Source organism: Salvelinus namaycush, chromosome 25 (genome assembly GCF_016432855.1).
Source record: "Salvelinus namaycush isolate Seneca chromosome 25, SaNama_1.0, whole genome shotgun sequence".
NCBI lineage: Eukaryota > Metazoa > Chordata > Actinopteri > Salmoniformes > Salmonidae > Salvelinus > Salvelinus namaycush.
This window is the reverse complement of record NC_052331.1, coordinates 11,020,485-11,038,797: the sequence shown is the minus strand read 5'-3', so window position 1 is coordinate 11,038,797 and position 18,313 is coordinate 11,020,485. Positions and strand designations below refer to the sequence as shown.

The 18,313-nt window shown below is 43.5% G+C and overlaps 1 protein-coding gene across 3 annotated transcripts; it reads left to right on the top strand.

The window, feature by feature from the left end:
- The first annotated feature begins 58 nt into the window (after positions 1 to 58).
- LOC120020233 (vasculin-like protein 1) lies at positions 59 to 16,804 on the top strand. Of its 3 annotated transcripts, none has more exons than XM_038963763.1 (11): positions 59 to 199; positions 1,783 to 3,254; positions 3,338 to 3,452; positions 4,688 to 4,817; positions 4,959 to 5,302; positions 9,589 to 9,664; positions 9,795 to 10,153; positions 15,019 to 15,177; positions 15,381 to 15,520; positions 15,626 to 15,728; positions 16,300 to 16,804. In XM_038963763.1, the coding sequence occupies exons 3-11, from the start codon at positions 3,393 to 3,395 to the stop codon at positions 16,474 to 16,476; spliced, it is 1,548 nt and encodes a 515-aa protein (XP_038819691.1). In that variant the 5' UTR covers positions 59 to 199; positions 1,783 to 3,254; positions 3,338 to 3,392; the 3' UTR covers positions 16,477 to 16,804. The 3 variants fall into 3 exon arrangements, with proteins under 3 accessions (XP_038819691.1, XP_038819689.1, XP_038819690.1); XM_038963761.1 differs by having other exon boundaries at positions 15,016 to 15,177; XM_038963762.1 differs by lacking the exon at positions 59 to 199 and adding an exon at positions 293 to 383 and having other exon boundaries at positions 15,016 to 15,177.
- Positions 16,805 to 18,313: the final 1,509 nt, after the last annotated feature.

The following is an 18,313-nucleotide window of genomic DNA, read 5'->3' as shown; positions in this document are numbered from 1 at the left end:
TATTATTTTCAAGAACTTGAACATACCCCCAGTAAGCTGCGCGAACGCGCTCCAAAAACCCAAACAAACACCAGAACGCCTCTTCATCTAGAGGCACATAGCAGGAAGAAAGTATTTCAATGCTAATCATCGATGGAATATTACGTCTAAATATATTTGTTATCATATTTATTGAAGAACATCTTGCTTAACATAGCAGGTAGGTTTTGGCATCATCATATCAAATATAACAAGCTAACTAGCTAACATGCGAATCCCCGTGTGGGCTAAAGGTAGCCATTTTGAAACCGTCTTGTTCCAACGACGGTCTGTTTACCTCGATTTGCAGAAATGTGACAGCAATATTATAAACAATTTAAGTTACTCTGTTGCATAACTATATGGTATGTCTTTAACAGTAGTTTGGGACTGAGTAGTAGTTGTGCAAGCTAATGTAGCTAGCTAACATTAGATATTTAGCTAGCTAGTTGACTTGCTAGCTTCTAACGTTGCTGTAGCTCGCTAACAACTTGGTGAACGTTACAAAAAGTTTCAAGGGATCTAACTAACTAATTATTTAGCAGTGATCAACATTTTTGCTTTCTGAATCGAATCAAATCAGTTGTCAACTTGCTGTCAAGAATTTAGATCTTGTAGACAGACACCTGTTAAGACACTCCATTGCTTCAAGTCAAAAGTCACTCCAGTGTTTGTGAATTGGTGCATCACTGAATGTGTCCTTCACAACTGGCAGTGCTTCATCAATGACTCTCAGTCAATTTTACTTTGCAATTAGAGTAATAACTTGGTCCACTCAATACACCATGGAAGCCATTGGGCAGCATATCACCATGCTATACAGGATGTTTATTGATTTGTCTTTAGGAAGTACTGCAGCCTCGGTCACTCATGATGACATGCTGTGGTTCGCAGGACTTAGCTAGCAGTTTAGAACACAGTCATTCGCTGTGCCTTATTTAGATTAGGAGCTGAGTGAGAGTGTTCAGGTCTAGAGTATTTTTAGACTGGTATACATATTTGATCAAAGCTTGCAGTTCTATAAGGGAGAAATCTGAGTATAACATGGCTTTGATTGTGTGTTTTTTTAGCACCATTGAAACATGCTTGCTTTCTATTTGTGGGTTTATCAAAGATGTTCTGGGAGCACGTTTCATCAAATTTGACATGCAATACCAACTTAGCTATCAAACTCCAGGCAGAATTCTGCCTTCTCTCAGCCATTAGCTTCACCAACAACTGCCTCATGAACTACAATCCCTACACTATTTTGACATTTAGAAACGTCAATAATCAACACTTGCGATATGGCTTTCAAAACATATGGCCCTTCTCTTTCATCAGCGAGAAAGAATCCTTCAATAAGAAAAGATACACTTACTGTAGGAGGTTTGCACAGATCCATACAGCTATGGGTGTCTCCATCCAACGAAGCTACACTTTTCCGAGTTATGCTTACACACAGGTGTTTGGCGCTGTAACATGGAGATATGGTAGTGTGGGAACACTAACCCTATCAAGGTGTATATCAATTGAACCTTTTTGTTTATAGAAAATTTATTTCTAGCTGATATGATATGGTCCTTATGCTTCCGAAACCATACCGCAAGCGATGTATGTTAATGTTCAGACGGAGCGTCTGGGCTCTAAACAAAACTCCCCGCACAGATACTTATAGGCTTAGGCGATGGCCATATGCATTACAACCTTACCGGTCAGTGTGCCTGAGATTCAAAAGTATTTGTCAGTTTCTGAACTAATGCTATTTCTGTTTTCTTTTTGCAGGTTGGGTCTGCAGAAGTTGGGTTCGCAGAAGTTGGGTTCGCAGAAGTGCATGTGAATGCAACACTACAAGAGGACTGAAAATACTTGGATTAACTGCATAGCACCTGTCTTTTGTGTTGTGAAAAGCTCAGAATCTTCAACAAAATTATTCCGTTGACAAATTATCTGTGACATTCTCCATATGTTCCTACGCTTTCTTTTGCTTTGAAGGAAGACATTTGTGTTTGCATTTGAGGTTCCCTCGTTTATGGGAAAGTGTATTTTTATATTTCAACAAAGGAGTCCCAGGTGTGTTGTGACACAGGGCACTGTGCTTGTAAGAGATTGCTGTTATATCGTCTAAAAGCTCACTCATCTATGAAATCTGAACTATTGCACTCTCCTCCTGCAACCGCACAACCACGGATAATTCTACCGGCAGTTAACAGATACAGATATAATAAGACGGATGAAGAAAGCAACAGGCCTAACCAGCCATTTAGGCACCATTGTCTTTAGCATGCACTAAAAAAAAGCATTATAATGCATTGTTCTGCAGTATCAAAATTTCACTGACCTCGATTAAAGATGTCAGAAATGTAACAGTGGATTCTACTGCCTTTACTGTCATGTGACTTTAATACTAGACACCTTTTTTCCCTTCAAACCTGGACAGCCTTTTCACCAGTTTAATGAGGTGAGCTGTGGTTTTCAGTGACCATTGGAATAAAAATACTTTCTCTGAATCGATTTATTTTCTGCATGTGTTTGGGTGGAGCTTAAAATGACTCTGTAAAAAGTGAGTCTTGGTCTAAGAGCTGGCACCCATAGTTGCAGGAGAAGAGCTAGAACCTCCTTCCACCCCTCTTCTGATGTCATTGTGGAACTGTCCTGTTCACACTGACCGGGATCAATACCCCAGAGTGTCAAATCTCACCAGACAACCTGCAGCTGCCTCACCCATTGGACAATTCACCTTCCAATCTACTGAGCCCGCCAATCAGAACCTTCAGTTTCACAGCACAGATCAAGCTGACTGTGTCTCTGCCCCTGACAAAGAATCCTACCTGCTTCAGTAGAGTGATCAGGAAGAATTGGGGGGGGTGGGGGTAACGGCGCTCCCCAAAAAACTCACACACAACTTCCCCAGCTCAAACCACGTGTTAAAATCGTTTGAGAAGTCCACAGCCATCAAATCCCCTCCAGGGTAACGAACCCTTGAATCAACCCCAGGCCTCTGGATCACCATTCCAGATCATCTCAGAACCCTGTGACCCGTCTCCCAACACTTCACCCTGGACGACAGGGTCTGCGTCTGGGGAAAGGGGCTGTTCTGTCCTGGAGGAGGAGGGCTCGGCAGTGGGGTGCTGCTCTCCATCACACACTCTGAGTCTAAGACCAGTGGTGTGTCTGTGAGCGGGCCAGAGAGAACAAGCCCACAGAGGAGGGAGAGACCGGGAGGAGGAGAGGACTTCAGAGCCAAAAACTCTGGGGTAATAATGATACGTTTTATGCAACAATGTGTTGTTTCTTTTGTCCCAAAGTCCAAGATTTCTCATTCATTTTTCTCTGTCAGATCTTTGCCATGAGGTTTGATGCCTCGATCCACTGACTGGAGACACTGGACCTAAATGGCGCAGCATGACTTTGTCCCTGCCTGGCTTAACTTCTCCACACCCCAGCCTGCCAAGGTGAGCTCCTGTGTGTGTGTACGTGCGGGCGTGCAGCCAGGGGCAGGCCGATCGGGGGCAGACTGACTGCCATCAGCACAGGGTTCAGGAAAGATACTGTGTGTACTAAGGGGAAACAGACAGGAGAAACGCAAGTAAGTGGCATTGAATCAGTGAATACTGTGTACCAGAGATATTTGTTCCTCAACGAGTGGCTATCTTCCAGGCTCTGTGATAGAAATGTGTTTTCTTAGTGTGGTAAGTGAAAGCACTAGAAAAGGAAAGATAAATGTGCAGAAGTGTGAAAGGCAGGAGAGCTCGGTGTGGTGTTGTCTTGCTGTTCGAGCTACTAGACACAGGGTTGAGATTCAGCTCTGTAGCTAAATGAGATCAGTGTTTTTGTACTCTAAGCAAGAGCTTGGAGTAGACAGGGTGTAGCCTATACCAGGTGACTTTCAGGGTGTACCAGCCGAATTACTTGTCTGTGGTTTGGACACAGACCTCAACCTTGGTCAGTGGCAGTCCAGTAAGATCAATCTGATAGTGGTAACTAATGGACTACACCAAGTTATTACATAAACACCAAACCTAAGCTGCTTTTTTATTTATTTATTTTATTTCACCTTTATTTAACCAGGTAGGCAAGTTGAGAACAAGTTCTCATTTACAATTGCGACCTGGCCAAGATAAAGCAAAGCAGTTCGACACATACAACAACACAGAGTTACACATGGAGTAAAACAAACATACAGTCAATAATACAGTAGAAAAATAAATCTATATACAATGTGAGCAAATGAGGTGAGATACGGGAGGTAAAGGCAAAAAAAGGCCATGGTGGCGAGGTAAATACAATATAGCAAGTAAAACACTGGAATGGTAGATTTGCAGTGGAAGAATGTGCAAAGTAGAAATATAAATAATGGGGTCTACGTTACTGTATATTACATAGATATATGTATTATGTTTCTGTGTGATATTCTTCTGCTAATGAAATCAGATAAGATGTGTAGAGTTTGGTGTGGGAGAAGGCTTCCTGTTTCCCACCCCTAAAAGTGCGTGTGTGTGTGTGTGTGTGTGTGTGTGTGTGTGTGTGTGTGTGTGTGTGTGTGTGTGTGTGTGTGTGTGTGTGTGTGTGTGTGTGTGTGTGTGTGTGTGTGTGTGTGTGTGTGTGTGTGTGTGTGTGATACTAGAGGACTAGAGTTATTATCTGGGAGCAGATGGATTTTACTTCACTGACTTTGTTTTGTGTCCAGTCCCCTGCAGCCAGCCTCGAGAAGCATGGCAACCCCCATCACCACCGGGACAGCCGTGCTGCTGTGAGCCGCCGCAGACACAACTCCTCCGATGGCTTCTTCAACAACGGGCCCCTGCACGCCCCCGCAGGTAACCCTGATGATCCTAACCCCCTGTGTGCTCCCAAAAACGTATTTTCACCTCTAGTATGTTGACAGCTCGCTTATAAGTGCAGTGTTTGTTTTGTGTTCCATAGTATTAACCTGTCTATGTTCCTGTCTGTGTCTGTAGGTGATGGGTGGCAGCAGCCTTCTCTCCTCCTAAGGCATGACTCTGTGGACTCTGGGGTGGCAAAGGGGGGGCATGGTGGCCTGGCGGGGGTTCCCTGCTGGAAGGAGGCTCCTCCCACATGGCACGGGGCACCAAGGGGGGTGCAGGACGTGCACCACCACCAGGGGCGCCACACCAAACGCACCGTGCCCGGAGGAGGGGACAGGGACAGGCAGGCGGGGCACCGGCAGCGCAACGGCAACTTCCATCCCCGCAAGGGCGTCCCCGGGACCCCCTACCAGGACAAGTTCCCCAACGAGGGACGCAGCGGGGAGGACAAGCTGAAATTTGTGGAAGAGGACTTTGTGAGTAGTAATCTCATTCTCGAACCACTCTGAACACCTTCTTGTATCATTTTAAGCAAAGTTAGCAAAGGCATTACAGGAGCTACATGTAGAATTTTTGCTTTGTAATTTCAGAAAATGTCCATAAAATATCTGCAGTAATAGTTGAATGATGGTGTTTCACAATATTTTCACAATAAAATCATATTATGATAATGGAGCCTTCCCATGTTGTCAAATGGGAAAGCTGCACCCTCCCTCTCTTCTATCAGTGTCACTCAGAGGCATGGTCATCTCCTCACAAGCAGAATCAACAATGGCAGACTTGGACAGTAGAAATGGCTCTGCATTATGTGGTTTCAAAAATATTTTTGTTGTGCAAAACAAGCAATGTGTAGGGCAGGGGTGTTCAACTGCGAAAATATATATACCGTACCAATCAAAAGTTGGGACAAACCTACTCATTCAATTTTTAAAAAACAATTTTCTACATTGTAGAATAATAGTGAAGACATCAAAACTATGAAACATATGGAATCATGTAGTAACCAAAAAAGTGTTAAACAAATAAAAATGTATTTGAGATTCTTCAAAATGGCTGCACTTTACCTTGATGACAGCTTTGCACACTCTTGGCATTCTCTCAACCAGCTTCACCTAGAATGCTTTTCCAACAGTCTTGAAGGAGTTCCCACATGCTAAGCACTTCTTGGCTGCTTTTCCTTCACTCTGCGGTCTAACTCATCCTAAACCATTTCAATTGGGTTGAGGTTGGGTAATTGTAGAGGCCAGGTCATCTGATGCAGCACTCCATCACTCTCCTTCTTGGTCAAATAGCCCTTGCACAGCCTGGAGGTGTGTTGGGTCATTGTCCTGTTGAAAAACAAATGATAGTCCCACTAAGCGCAAACCAGATGAGATGGCGTATCGCTGCTGTGGTAGCCATGCTGGTTAAGTGTGCCTTGAATTCTAAATAAATCACACAGTGTCACCAGCAAAGCACCCCGACATCATCACACCTCATCCTCCATGCTTCACGGTGTGAACCACACATACAGAGATGATCCATTCACCTACTCTGTGTCTCACAAATAATCGGTGGTTGGAACCAAAAATCTCAAATTTGGACTCAGACCAAAGGACAGATTTCCACCGGTCTACTGTCCATTGCTCATGTTGTTTCTTTGCCGCAATTCGTCCATGAATGGCTGATTCACGCAGTCTGCTCTGAACAGTTATGTGAAATGTCTGTTACTTGAAGTATTTATTTGTGCTGCAATCTGAGGTGCAGTTATTTGCCGATTTCTCAGGCTGGAAACTCTAATGAACTTATCCTCTGCAGCAGAGGTAACTCTGGGTCTTCCTTTCCTGTGGCGGTCCTCATGAGAGCCAGTTTCATCATAGTGCTTGATGGTTTTTGCGACTGCACTTGAAGAAACTTTCAACGTTCTTGACATTTTCCGGATTCACTGACCTTCATTTCTTAAAGTAATGATGGACTGTCGTTTCTCTTTGCTTATTTGAGCTGTTCTTGCCACAATATGGACTTGGTATTTTACCAAATGTGGCTATCTTCTGTATATCACCCCTACCTTGTCACAACACAAGTGATTGGCTCAAACACATTAAGAAGGAAATATTTTCCACAAATTAACTTTTAACAAGGCACACCTGTTAATTGAAATGCATTCCAGGTGACTACCTCATGAAGCTGGTTGAGAGAATACCAAGAGTGTGCAAAGCTGTCATCAGGGCAAAAGGGTGGCAACTTTGAAGAATCTCAAATATAAAATATGTTTTGATTTGTTCAGCACTTTTTTGGTTACTACATGATTCCATATGTATTATTTCATAGTTTAGATGTCTTCACTATTCTTTTTCAATGTAGAAAATGGTAAAAATAAAGAAAATCCCTGGAATGAGTAGGTGTGTCAAAACGTTTGAATAGTACTGTATATATACATTTTAATATATATATATATATATATTTATTTATTTATTTTCAATGTTTTTATGAATATCGCTAGAAACAACAGAATAAATGAATATGGAATTACATACCTACAGTATGAAAGAGAAGAATATATTCTTTCTAATTATGTCAACTTTATTTCTCAACTCATAATATTGAGCAAATTACAGTCATTGCAGCAAATTTAACTCACTGGAGTCAATTACACTCACAGGAGAATCTCGCTTTGAAAAAGCACCCGCAAATAGGCTACCAGTGCGGCAAGTAGATGTGCAGGGGTACGAGGTAATTGAGGTAGCTATGTACATATAGGTAGGGGTAAAGTGACTAGGCAACAGGATAGATCATAGACTGAGCTGTAGCAGAAGTGTATGTGGAGCAGTACAGTGTATTCAGACCCCTTGACCTTTTCCATTTATTTTTTATTTTTATACATTTGCAAACATTTCTACAAACCTGTTTTCTCTTAGTCGTTATATGTTGTTGTGTGTAGATTGATAAGGATTTTATTTTATTTAATCCAATTTGATAAAGCTGTAACGTAACAAAATGTGGAAAAAGTCAAGGGGTCTGAATACTTTCCAAATGCACTGTAGCTGCAGCATACAGTGTCTTCAGAAAGTATTCACACCCCTTAACTTTTCCCACATTTTGTTACGTTACAGCCTGATTTTAAAATATATTCAATTGAGATTTTGTGTCACTGGCCTACACACAATAACTCTATAATGTCAAAGTGCAATTCTGTTTTTAGACGTTTTTAGAAATTAATAAAAAATGAAAATCTGACATTTCTTGATGCACTAAGTATTCAACCCATTTGTCATGGCAAGCCTAAATAAGTTCAGGAGTAAATATGTGCTTAACAAGTCACATAATAAGTTGCCTGGACTCACTCTGTGTACAATAATAGTGTTTAACATGATTTTTTGAATGACTACCTCATCTCTGTACCCCACACATACAATTATCTGTAAGGTCCCTCAATCGAGCAGTGAATTTCAACCACAAAGACCAGGGAGGTTTTCCAATGTTTCGCAAAGATGGGCACCTATTGGTAGATGGGTAAAAGAAGACATTGAATATCCCTTTGAGTATGGTGAAGTTAGTAATTACACTTTGGATGGTGTATTAATACACCCAGTCACTACAAAGATACAGGTGTCCTAACTCATAAAAGGTCAATGGTAACTTTAAAACAGTTAGAGTTTAATGGCTGTAATAGAAGACAACTGAGGAAGGATCAACAACATTGTACTTACTCCACAATACTAACCTAAATGACAGTGAATGTGTATAACCTTCCTTTAACTAGGCAAGTCAGTTAAGAACAAATTCTTATTAACAATGACGGCCAAACCCAGACGAAGCTGGGCCAGTTGTGCACCGCCCAATGGGACTCCCAATCACGGCTGGATGTGATACAGCCTGGATACGAACCAGGGACTGTAGTGACGCCTCTTGCATTGAGATGCAGTGCCTTAGACCGCTGCGCCACTTGGGAAAAGAAGGGAGCTTGTACAGAATACAAATATTCGAAAACATGCATCCTGTTTGCAACAAGGCACTAAAGTAAAAATGTGGCAAAGAAATTAAATTCATGTCCTGAATATAAAGTGTTTATGTTTGGGGCAAATCCAACACATCACTTAATATTTTCAAGCATGGTGGTGGCTGCATCATGTTATGGGTATGTATGCTTGTCATCGGTAAGAAATAGAGCTAAGCACAGGCAAAATCCTAGAGGTTAACCTGGTTCAGTCTGCTTTCCAAATACATATATAATACATATTTCAGCAGAACAATAACCTAAAACACAAGGCCAATATACACTAGAGTTGCTTAGCAAGATGACATTAAATGTTCTTGAGTTGCCTAGTTACAGTTTGTAATTTAATCGGCTTGAAAATCTATGGCAAGACTTGAAAATGGCTGCCTAGCAATGATCAACAACCAACTTGACAGAGCTTGAATAATAAAAAATAAAAAAAGTGAAAATATTGTACAATCCAGGTGTGCAAAGATTATTAATCCTTTTTGAATTCTGTCTGTAAAACAAAGCATTTTAGAATAGGTCAAGGGGTATGAATACTTTCTGAAGGCACTGTATATGTGGTGAGTGTAAGTGAGTGGGTGGGTGGAGTCCAGTGTGTGCATAGAGTCGGTGAAAAAGAGTTAGTTAAAAAAGGGGTCAATAGGCATAGTGACATTGAGACCTAGTGGGGAAATGTCTGGATTGGTACAGGTAAACATAAAACATCATGGCAAATATACAGTATCTACAAACTTCAATATAATGAATAATAACAAATAATGTTAATGTTTTTTCTCCCAGCCCTCCCTTAACCCTGAAACAACTGGAAAGTCTGGGAACCAGACGAGGCCAGTGGCTCCTCACGCTGGAGTATGGGGTAATCACTAATTGATTGATTTCGACACTGATGTCAGAAAGCTGACATCAGTAACATCTTCAAAGTTCAGACCACTCCCTTGTCTCCATGTCGTTACCCTCTAACAAGTTGTTGGTTCCCTTATCTCCAGAGAACCCTCCTAGTGGCAAGCAGATGGTGTCTAAGATGCTGGTGATCAAGAAGGTTTCCAAAGAGGACCCAGGATGCACTGCGTTCTCTGCCAGCTTTGCCAGCTCCGGAGCCCCACCCATCAACAGCAGCAAAGCCCTGCCCACCATTGCCAGTTCCACCCACTCTGTCTACAAGAACCTGGTGCCCAAGCCTGCCCTGGTGACCACCAAGCCCCACCAGTGGAAGCCAGGTGGGAGAGACTCCATCAAGCCTGGCCTCCACTTGTCAGGACGAGACTCTGTCTTCACCAGTCCTGTGTCTGCAGCCAAACCCTATGCCTCTGCCACCCAGCTACAAAGCCACAACACCCCCAAAGAGGTGAGGGCAGCTCTGCAGACACCTAACACGCGTGAAAGGGTTCAGAGTGCATTCGGAATGTACTTTTTCCACTATTTGTTTTACCCTTACAGCCTTATTCTAAAATGGATTAAATTAGCATTCCTGTAACATTATTTTGTTGACATTTTATTTGATCTGAGAAATTAAGCTAATTGATCACCCACTTTATATGTACAGTGCATTCAGAAAGTATTCAGACTCCTTGACATTTTGTTACGTTACAGCCTTATTCTAAAATGTAGTAAATTGTTTTTTCCCCTCATCAATCTACACACAATACCCCATAATGACAAATAAAAAACATGTTTTAAGAATTTTTTGCAAGTGTATTAAAAATAAATTAAGTAAATATGAATTTACATACGTATTCAAAACCTTTACTCAGTACTTTGTTGAAGCACCTTTGGCAGCGATTACAGCCTTGAGTCTTTTTGGGTATGACACTACAATCTTGGCACACCTGTAGTTGGGGAGTTTCTCCCATTCTTCTCTGCAGATCCTCTCAAGCTCTGTCAGGTTGGATGGGGAGCGTCGTTGCACAGCTATTTTCAGGTCTCTCCAGAGATGTTTGATCGGGTTCAAGTCCTGGCTCTGGCTGGGCCAATCAAGAACATTCAGAGACTTGTCCCGAAGCCACTCCTGCGTTGTTTTGGCGGTGTGCTTAGGGTCGTTGTCCTGTTGGAAGGCGAACCTTCACTCCAGTCTGAGATCCTGAGCGCTCTGGAGCAGGTTTTCATCAAGGATCTCTCCATTCATCTTTCCCTCGATCCTGACTAGTCTCCCAGTCCCTGCCGCTGAAAACCATCCCCCAAAGCATGATGCTGCCACCATGCTTCACCGTAGGTATGGTGCCAGGTTTCCTCCATAAGTGACGCTTGGCATCCAGGCAAAAGAGTTCAGTCTTGGTATCATCAGACCAGAGAATCTTGTTTCAAGTGTTCTGAGAGTCCTTTTGGCAAACTCCAAGCGGGCTGTAATGTGCCTTTTACTGAGGTGTGGCGTCCGTCAGTCCACTACCATAAAGGCCTGATTGGTGGAGTGCTGCAGAGATGGTTGTCCTTCTGGAAGTTTCTCCCATCTCCACAGAGGAACTCTGGAGCTTTGTCAGAGTGACCATCGGGTTCTTGGTCACCTCCCTGACCAAGGCCCTGATTGCTCAGTTTGGCCAGGCGGCCAGCTCTAGGAAGAGTCTTGGTGTATCCAAACTTCTTCCATTTAAGAATGATGGAGACCACCGTGTTCTTGGGGACCTTCAATGCTGCAGAAATGTTATGGTACCCTTCCCCAGATCTGTGCGGCAACACAATTCTGTCTCGGAGCTCTATTGACAATTCCTTCGATCTCATGGCTTGGTTTTTGCTCTGACATGCATTGTCAACTGTGGGCTCTTATCTAGACAGGTGCGTGCCTTTCCAAATCATGTCCAATCAATTGAATGTACCACAGGTGGACTCCAAGTTGTAGAAACATCTCAAGGATGATCAATGGAAACAGGATGCACCTGAGCTCAATTTCGAGTCTCATAGCAAAGGGTCTGAATATTTATTTTAGTAAGGTATTTCTGTTTTTTATTTTTATGAAATTTGCAAAAATTTCTATAAACATGTTTTCTCTTTGTCATTATGGGGTATTGTGTGTATATTGCTTAGAGGACATTTTTTATTTAATCCATTTTAGAATAAGGCTGTAACGTAACAAAATGTGGAAAAAGTGAATCAATCAATCAAATGTATTTATAAATCCCTTATTACATCAGCTGATGTCACAAAGTGCTATACAGAAGCCCAGCCTAAAACCCCAAACAGCAAGTAATGCAGGTGTAGATGCACTGTGGCTAGAAAGGCAGTAACCTGGAAAGAAACCTAGCGAGGAACCAGGCTCTGAGGGGTGGCCAGTCCTCTCCTGGCTGTGCCGGTTTGAGATTATAACAGTACATGGCCAAGATGTTCAAACGTTCATAGGTGACCAGCAGGGTCAAATAATAATAATAATAATAATAATCACAGTGGTTGTAGAGGGTGCAACAGGTCAGCACCTCAGGAGTAAATGTCAGTTGGCTTTTCATAGCCAAGCATTCAGAGTTAGAGACAGTTGGTGCGGTGGAGAGAGGTAGTCGAAAACAGCAGGTCCGGGACAAGGTAGCACGTCCGGTGAACAGGTCAGGGTTCCATAGCCGCAGGCAGAACAGTTGAGACTGGAGCAGCAGCATGACCAGGTGGACTGGGGACAGCCAGGTAGTCATGAGGCAAGGTCCCAGTGCTCAGGTCCTCCGGGAGGGAGGGGGAAAGAGAAAAGAATTAGAGGAAGCATACTTAAATTCACACAGGACACTGGATAAGACAGGAGAAATACTCCAGATATAACAGACTGACCCTAGCCCCCCGACACATAAACTACTGCAGCATAAATACTGGAGGCTGAGACAGGAGGGGTTGAGAGACACTGTGGCCCCGTCCGACGATACCCCCGGACAGGGCCAACCAGGCAGGATATAACACCACCCACTTTGCCAAAGCATAGCCCCCGCACCACTAGAGGGATATCTTCAAACCACCACCTTACTACCCTGAGACAAGGCTGAGTATATCCCACGAAGATCTCCATAACGGCACGAACCCGATGGGGGCGCCAACCCGTACAGGAAGATCACGTCAGTGACTAAACCCACTCAAGTGATGCACCCCTCCTAGGGACGGCATGGAAGGGCACCAGTAAGCCAGTGACTCAGCCCCTGTAATAGGGTTAGAGGCAGAGAATCCCGATGGAGAGAGGGGAACCGGCCAGGCAGAGACAGCAAGGGCGGTTCGTCGCTCCAGTGGCTTTCCGTTCACCTTCACACCCCTGGGCCAGACTACACTCAATCATTGGACCTACTGAAGAGATGAGTCTTCAATAAAGACTTAAAGGTTAAGACCGAGTCTGCGTCTCTCACATGGATAGGCAGACCATTCCATAAAAATTGAGCTCTATAGGAGAAAGCCCTGCGTCCCTAGAAATTCTAGGGACATTAAGGAGGCCTGCGTCTTGTGACCATAGCGTACGTGTAGGTATGTACGGCAGGACCAAATCGGAGAGACCAGTAGGAGCAAGCCCATGTAATGCTTTGTAGGTTAGCAGTAAAACCTTGAAATCATCCCTAGCCTTAACAGGAAGCCAGGGTAGAGAGGCTAGCATTGGAGTAATATGATCACATTTTGGTTCTAGTAAAGATTGACACATGCACATTTGTGGCCTGCTGGAGGTCATTTTGCAGGGCGCTGGCAGTGCACCTCCTTGCACAAAGGCGGAGGTAGCGGTCCTGCTGCTGGGTTGTTGCCCTCCTACGGCCTCCTCCACCTCCTCCACGTCTCCTGATGTACTGGCCTGTCTCCTGGTAGCGCCTCCATGCTCTGGACACTACGCTGACAGACACAGCAAACCTTTTTGCCACAGCTCGCATTGATGTGCCATCCTGGATGAACTGCTCTACCTGAGCCACTTGTGTGGGTTGTAGACTCCGTCTCATGCTACCACTAGAGTGAGAGCACCGCCAGCATTCAAAAGTGACCAAAACATCAGCCAGGAAGCATAGGAACTGAGAAGTGGTCTGTGGTCACCACCTGCAGAATCACTCCTTTTTTGGGGGTGTCTTACTAATTGCCTATAATTTCCATCTTTTGTCTATTCCATTTGCACAACAGCATGTGAAATTTATTGTCAATCAGTGTTGCTTCCTAAGTGGACAGTTTGATTTCACAGAAGTGTGATTGACTTGGAGTTACATTGTGTTGTTTAAGTGTTCCCTTTATTTTTTTGAGCAGTGTATATAGTGAAAACAATAGTGGTCCTAAAACGGAACCTTGAGGAACACCGGAACATAAAGTTGATTTGTCAGCGGACAAACCACCCACGGAGACAAACTGATATCGTTACGACAGATAAGATCTAAACCAGGCCAGAACTTGTCCATGTAGACCAATTTGGGTTTCCAATCTCTCCAAAAGAATGTGGTGATCGATGGTGTCAAAAGCAGCACTAAGGTCTAGGAGCACGAGGACAGATGCAGAGCCTTGGTCTGACGCCATTAAAAGGTAATTTACCACCTTCACGAGTGCAGTCGCAGTGCTATGATGGGGTCTAAAACCAGACTGAAGCGTTTTGTATAGATTGTTTTTCTTCAGGAAGGCAGTGAGTTGCCGCGCAACAGCTTTTTCAAGTTTTTTTCAGTGGAATGGGAGATTCGATATAAGCCGATAGTTTTTTATGTTTTCTAGGTCAAGGTCTGGCTTTTTCAAGAGAGACTTTATTACTGGCACTTTTAGTGAGTTTGGTACACATCTGGTGGATAGGGAGCCGTTTATTATGTTCAACATAGCAGGGCCAAGCACAGGAAGCAGCTCTTTCAGTAGTTTAGTTGGAATAGGGTCCAGTATGCAGCTTGAAGATTTAGAGGCCATGACTATTTTCATGAATGTGTCGAGATATAGGATTAAAAAACTTGAGTGTCTCCCTTAATCCTAGGTCCTGGCAGTGTTGTGCAGATTCAGGACAACTGAGCTATGGAGAAATACGCAGATTTAAAGATGAATAATTTGCTTTCTAGTGATCTAGATCTTTTCGTTAAAGAATTTATCACTGCTGAAGTGAAAGCCATCCTCTCTTGGGGAATGCTGCTTTTTAGTTAGCTTTGCGACAGTATCAAAAATACACTATGGATTGTTCTGGGGTCTGAATACTTTCCGAATACACTGTAGCAGGCTATACAAATCCAGTCCTGGAGACTGAAAGGGAGAAAAAGTTCACATAACTGTTAGAAGCCAGGGCTAAGCATTCTCTTCTCTCTCCACATCTGTGTTGTCTAGCAGCATCCCTACAGTACAACTCCTCCCATGGACATTGGCCCATCGTCGCGGCTAAAGCTGATGCGGCGCGGACCAGACCGGAAGAGTGACTTCCTGCGGACGCTGAAGGACGAGTGCACCGGAGACCTGACCTCCAGCAGCAGCCCTGCAACTCCTGGACAGGTACATAACCCCTCTAAAAAACATCAAAGTGGGACAGAAAGGTCCTCCAAAACTTTAAAAATCTTACATTTAAATCAAGTGAAGGTACATTCACAGGCTGACTGAGGAAAATGAACCGGAGGCTCGGAACGTTACATGGTTCAGTTCATATGTAAGCAGAAGTGACCTGTTTTTATTAAGGTGTCTTTTCTTATGTGTGAAAGACTCCTCAGGGCGAGAGCAGCACCCCAGAGCCCAAAGCCTACAGCCAGGGAGTCTGCCATGAGAATGGCCTGTCTCACTCCCTCTCTCTCAGCAATTCAGACACCGATCACCTGTCTAGCTCCCTAGAGGCAGAACACAGGTAGGACTGAGACACACACACACACACACACACACACACACACACACACACACACACACACACACACCATTAGTCTACTAAGCAGTGTTTGCTGTTTTCTTGTAGATTACTGAAAGCCATGGGCTGGCAGGAATACCCAGAAAATGATGACAGCTTCCTGCCCCTGACAGAGGATGAGCTCAGAGAGTTCCAGACTAAAACAGAACAGGTACGAGTTTGTGGCAGTCTTACAATATCATCAATATGTTATGTGCATCTTCAATGACAGACTGTTATAGACTTCATAGGAAGTGGCATGTGGTTGTACAGAATAAAAACGGGGTGTTTAGGTAACCGTCCGGAGGTAGTCAGGCACGGAATGTATCTGGATATCTTACAAGTGTAAAAAGATCTGGATGGTGAAACCATTTGAATCATCATTATAGCGCCCAGTAAAATGATTGACAAGACAGACTTAAGGCATAAATAATTGTCTAATTTTATGATATATAAAATATTATTTTGAAACAATCTCTCAAATACTTTTTATACATGGAGTGACCAGGAAATCTGGTCACAGTGGACTGATAAGACACATTTTAAAACCATGTGTAAAAGTAACAGAACTTGATCAGATAGTGAAAGCCACATGTTAGCGCAAGGTGTAAAAAAGGCTCCTGTGTATGTGTTGTAGCCAACACTCCCATGCCGTATGGAAGAGTTGTCTAAAGCACATAGCATGAGAACCAGGTTAGTGTCTAGGTTCTTGTTTTGACTCAGGTGGCTCTTGTTCTTCCCAGCTGAAGAGGAACGGGGTCCTCCCCCGGGGGGCACGAGGCGTCACCCTCCACTTCACCCCCTGGAGGTGTGTGGCTGAGGCCCACCTAGAAGATGACGAGGGCTCAGAGTCTGAAACCAGCAGCAGCAGCAGCCAGACCTCGGACGACGATGACGTCGGCGACTGCATCAAAACCTGACGAAGTGGCTTTACGAAACAAACCCGACACACACACACACACACCCCTCTTGTCTTCGTTTTCAGAACACCTGTTTCGTCTTGATCTTGCACAAGCTAAAACCAATCACATCCTAGTGGAGCGGGAAGTTTCAGCTTCCCCATGCGGAGGTCTTTTTCCCTGCGTTGCCTCCTTCACTGCACCTCCTCCCCCCTTCCCTTCCTCCTCGCTTTGTGGAACTGAGTGTTCGTCAAGAAAAGGGCAATGCACATCCGATTCTGCTTTAAACAGACTAACTCATCTCAGTGACACTGACGACATTAATGATATTAATAAAATTGGTTCCTGACATGGTGAGATGTTTCAATACAAATCCGGCCTTGCTTGGTGTTATGTGTTCTGATTGTTGTGTCTATGAACAAGTTGTTGGATTGTGTTAATGGTCAATCGCATCACATGGATTCAGTCACCCATAGATATACTAACCCTTTCTTCAATACAGTGTTTACCATGCTGCTTACAGTACACAAACCTTCCAGGGTTCAAATCTGACCCAATGCCTGTGACACTCCTATCTTTCCCAGTTTCTCACCTGTCCCATAAATCAAATATGAAAAATGGAACAAACCATGCAGACTGCGATTACCACTGAAACAGGTGAAGTGCTCTATTCACTATCGCACACTAGAAATGTAAAGGTCGTTTCTGATTGAGCTGTCATTCAGCGTTTACCATGAATGCAGTCTGCTAACGAGAGAACGTTGCCTTTTAAATGTCAAATCACGCTGTAACACTGAATTTTCCTACATGATCCGCCTCTGTTCCCTCTCAGCAAAGTGTTTGTCACCAGCCCAGTAATCTGATCATGAGTTAATTCAACTGGGCTGGCCACTGAGCAAAGATATCTATTCCATAGTAAGTAAGTAACCTTGGCTTGTGCGAATCGGAACGTCTCATATGAGCACGAGCCTTTCTCCTGCTTCTGTAGCGTGAGGCAGCTTGATGTACAAGTACTCCCCCTGGACAGGACACTAGTCTTATTGCAGGGCCTTACCTACAATCTATCTCCTTAATGCTGAGTGCCAAGAGAAGATGCATGTAATTCATAGCCATACATCTATTCCATAGGTATACAACATTCAATGTGTTCACAGTACACCACTGATCACTGCGTGGAGGAACTGAGGCATTCGTTTAAACTGTTTCAAGAGGTAGATATCTTCCTACCAAATTCCCATTTTAAGTTTCTTTACAATTCAAACAAAGATGATTCATTGATCAATTAGGTATTCTTTATTAATACTAAATATTACAAATATGAAAAACAAAGCACAACCAGGTACACCATAGGAACATAACATATTTACAACTTGATCTGCATTAGAAGGATGTGATGGCATCAGGCAGTCACCAGGGCTTCACTGGCTGCAGGGAGGAAGCATGAGAAAATCATCAACACTAAATTCACTGACAATGACTTTGTCATTGCAATCACAAAGAGGCACATGCTATTGAATGTGGTGATCTATTTAGTGCATTTAAAATTGGTCTCGTAGTAGTACATGCAGGTATTCCATGATATTTACTGTCACTACCTGTGCAGTGGAAAATACAAACCTTTCAACCTCCATTTTGTTAACGTGAGTCCTGTTTCACCTTTTTGAAGTCACTCCTTTACTAAGCTGTCTTCTGGTTTCCGCTGTTAAACGGTACAAATAGGTGTGTGTGTGTGTAGATGCTAGGGGCCTTTTTTTCAGTCCCACCATTTTGAGAACTTCCACTCGGAGCTGGAAACGCTGAACCACCTGCCTGAATAAGCAACCAATGAAAGGTGAAATCAAACTTCATGCTAGCCGTA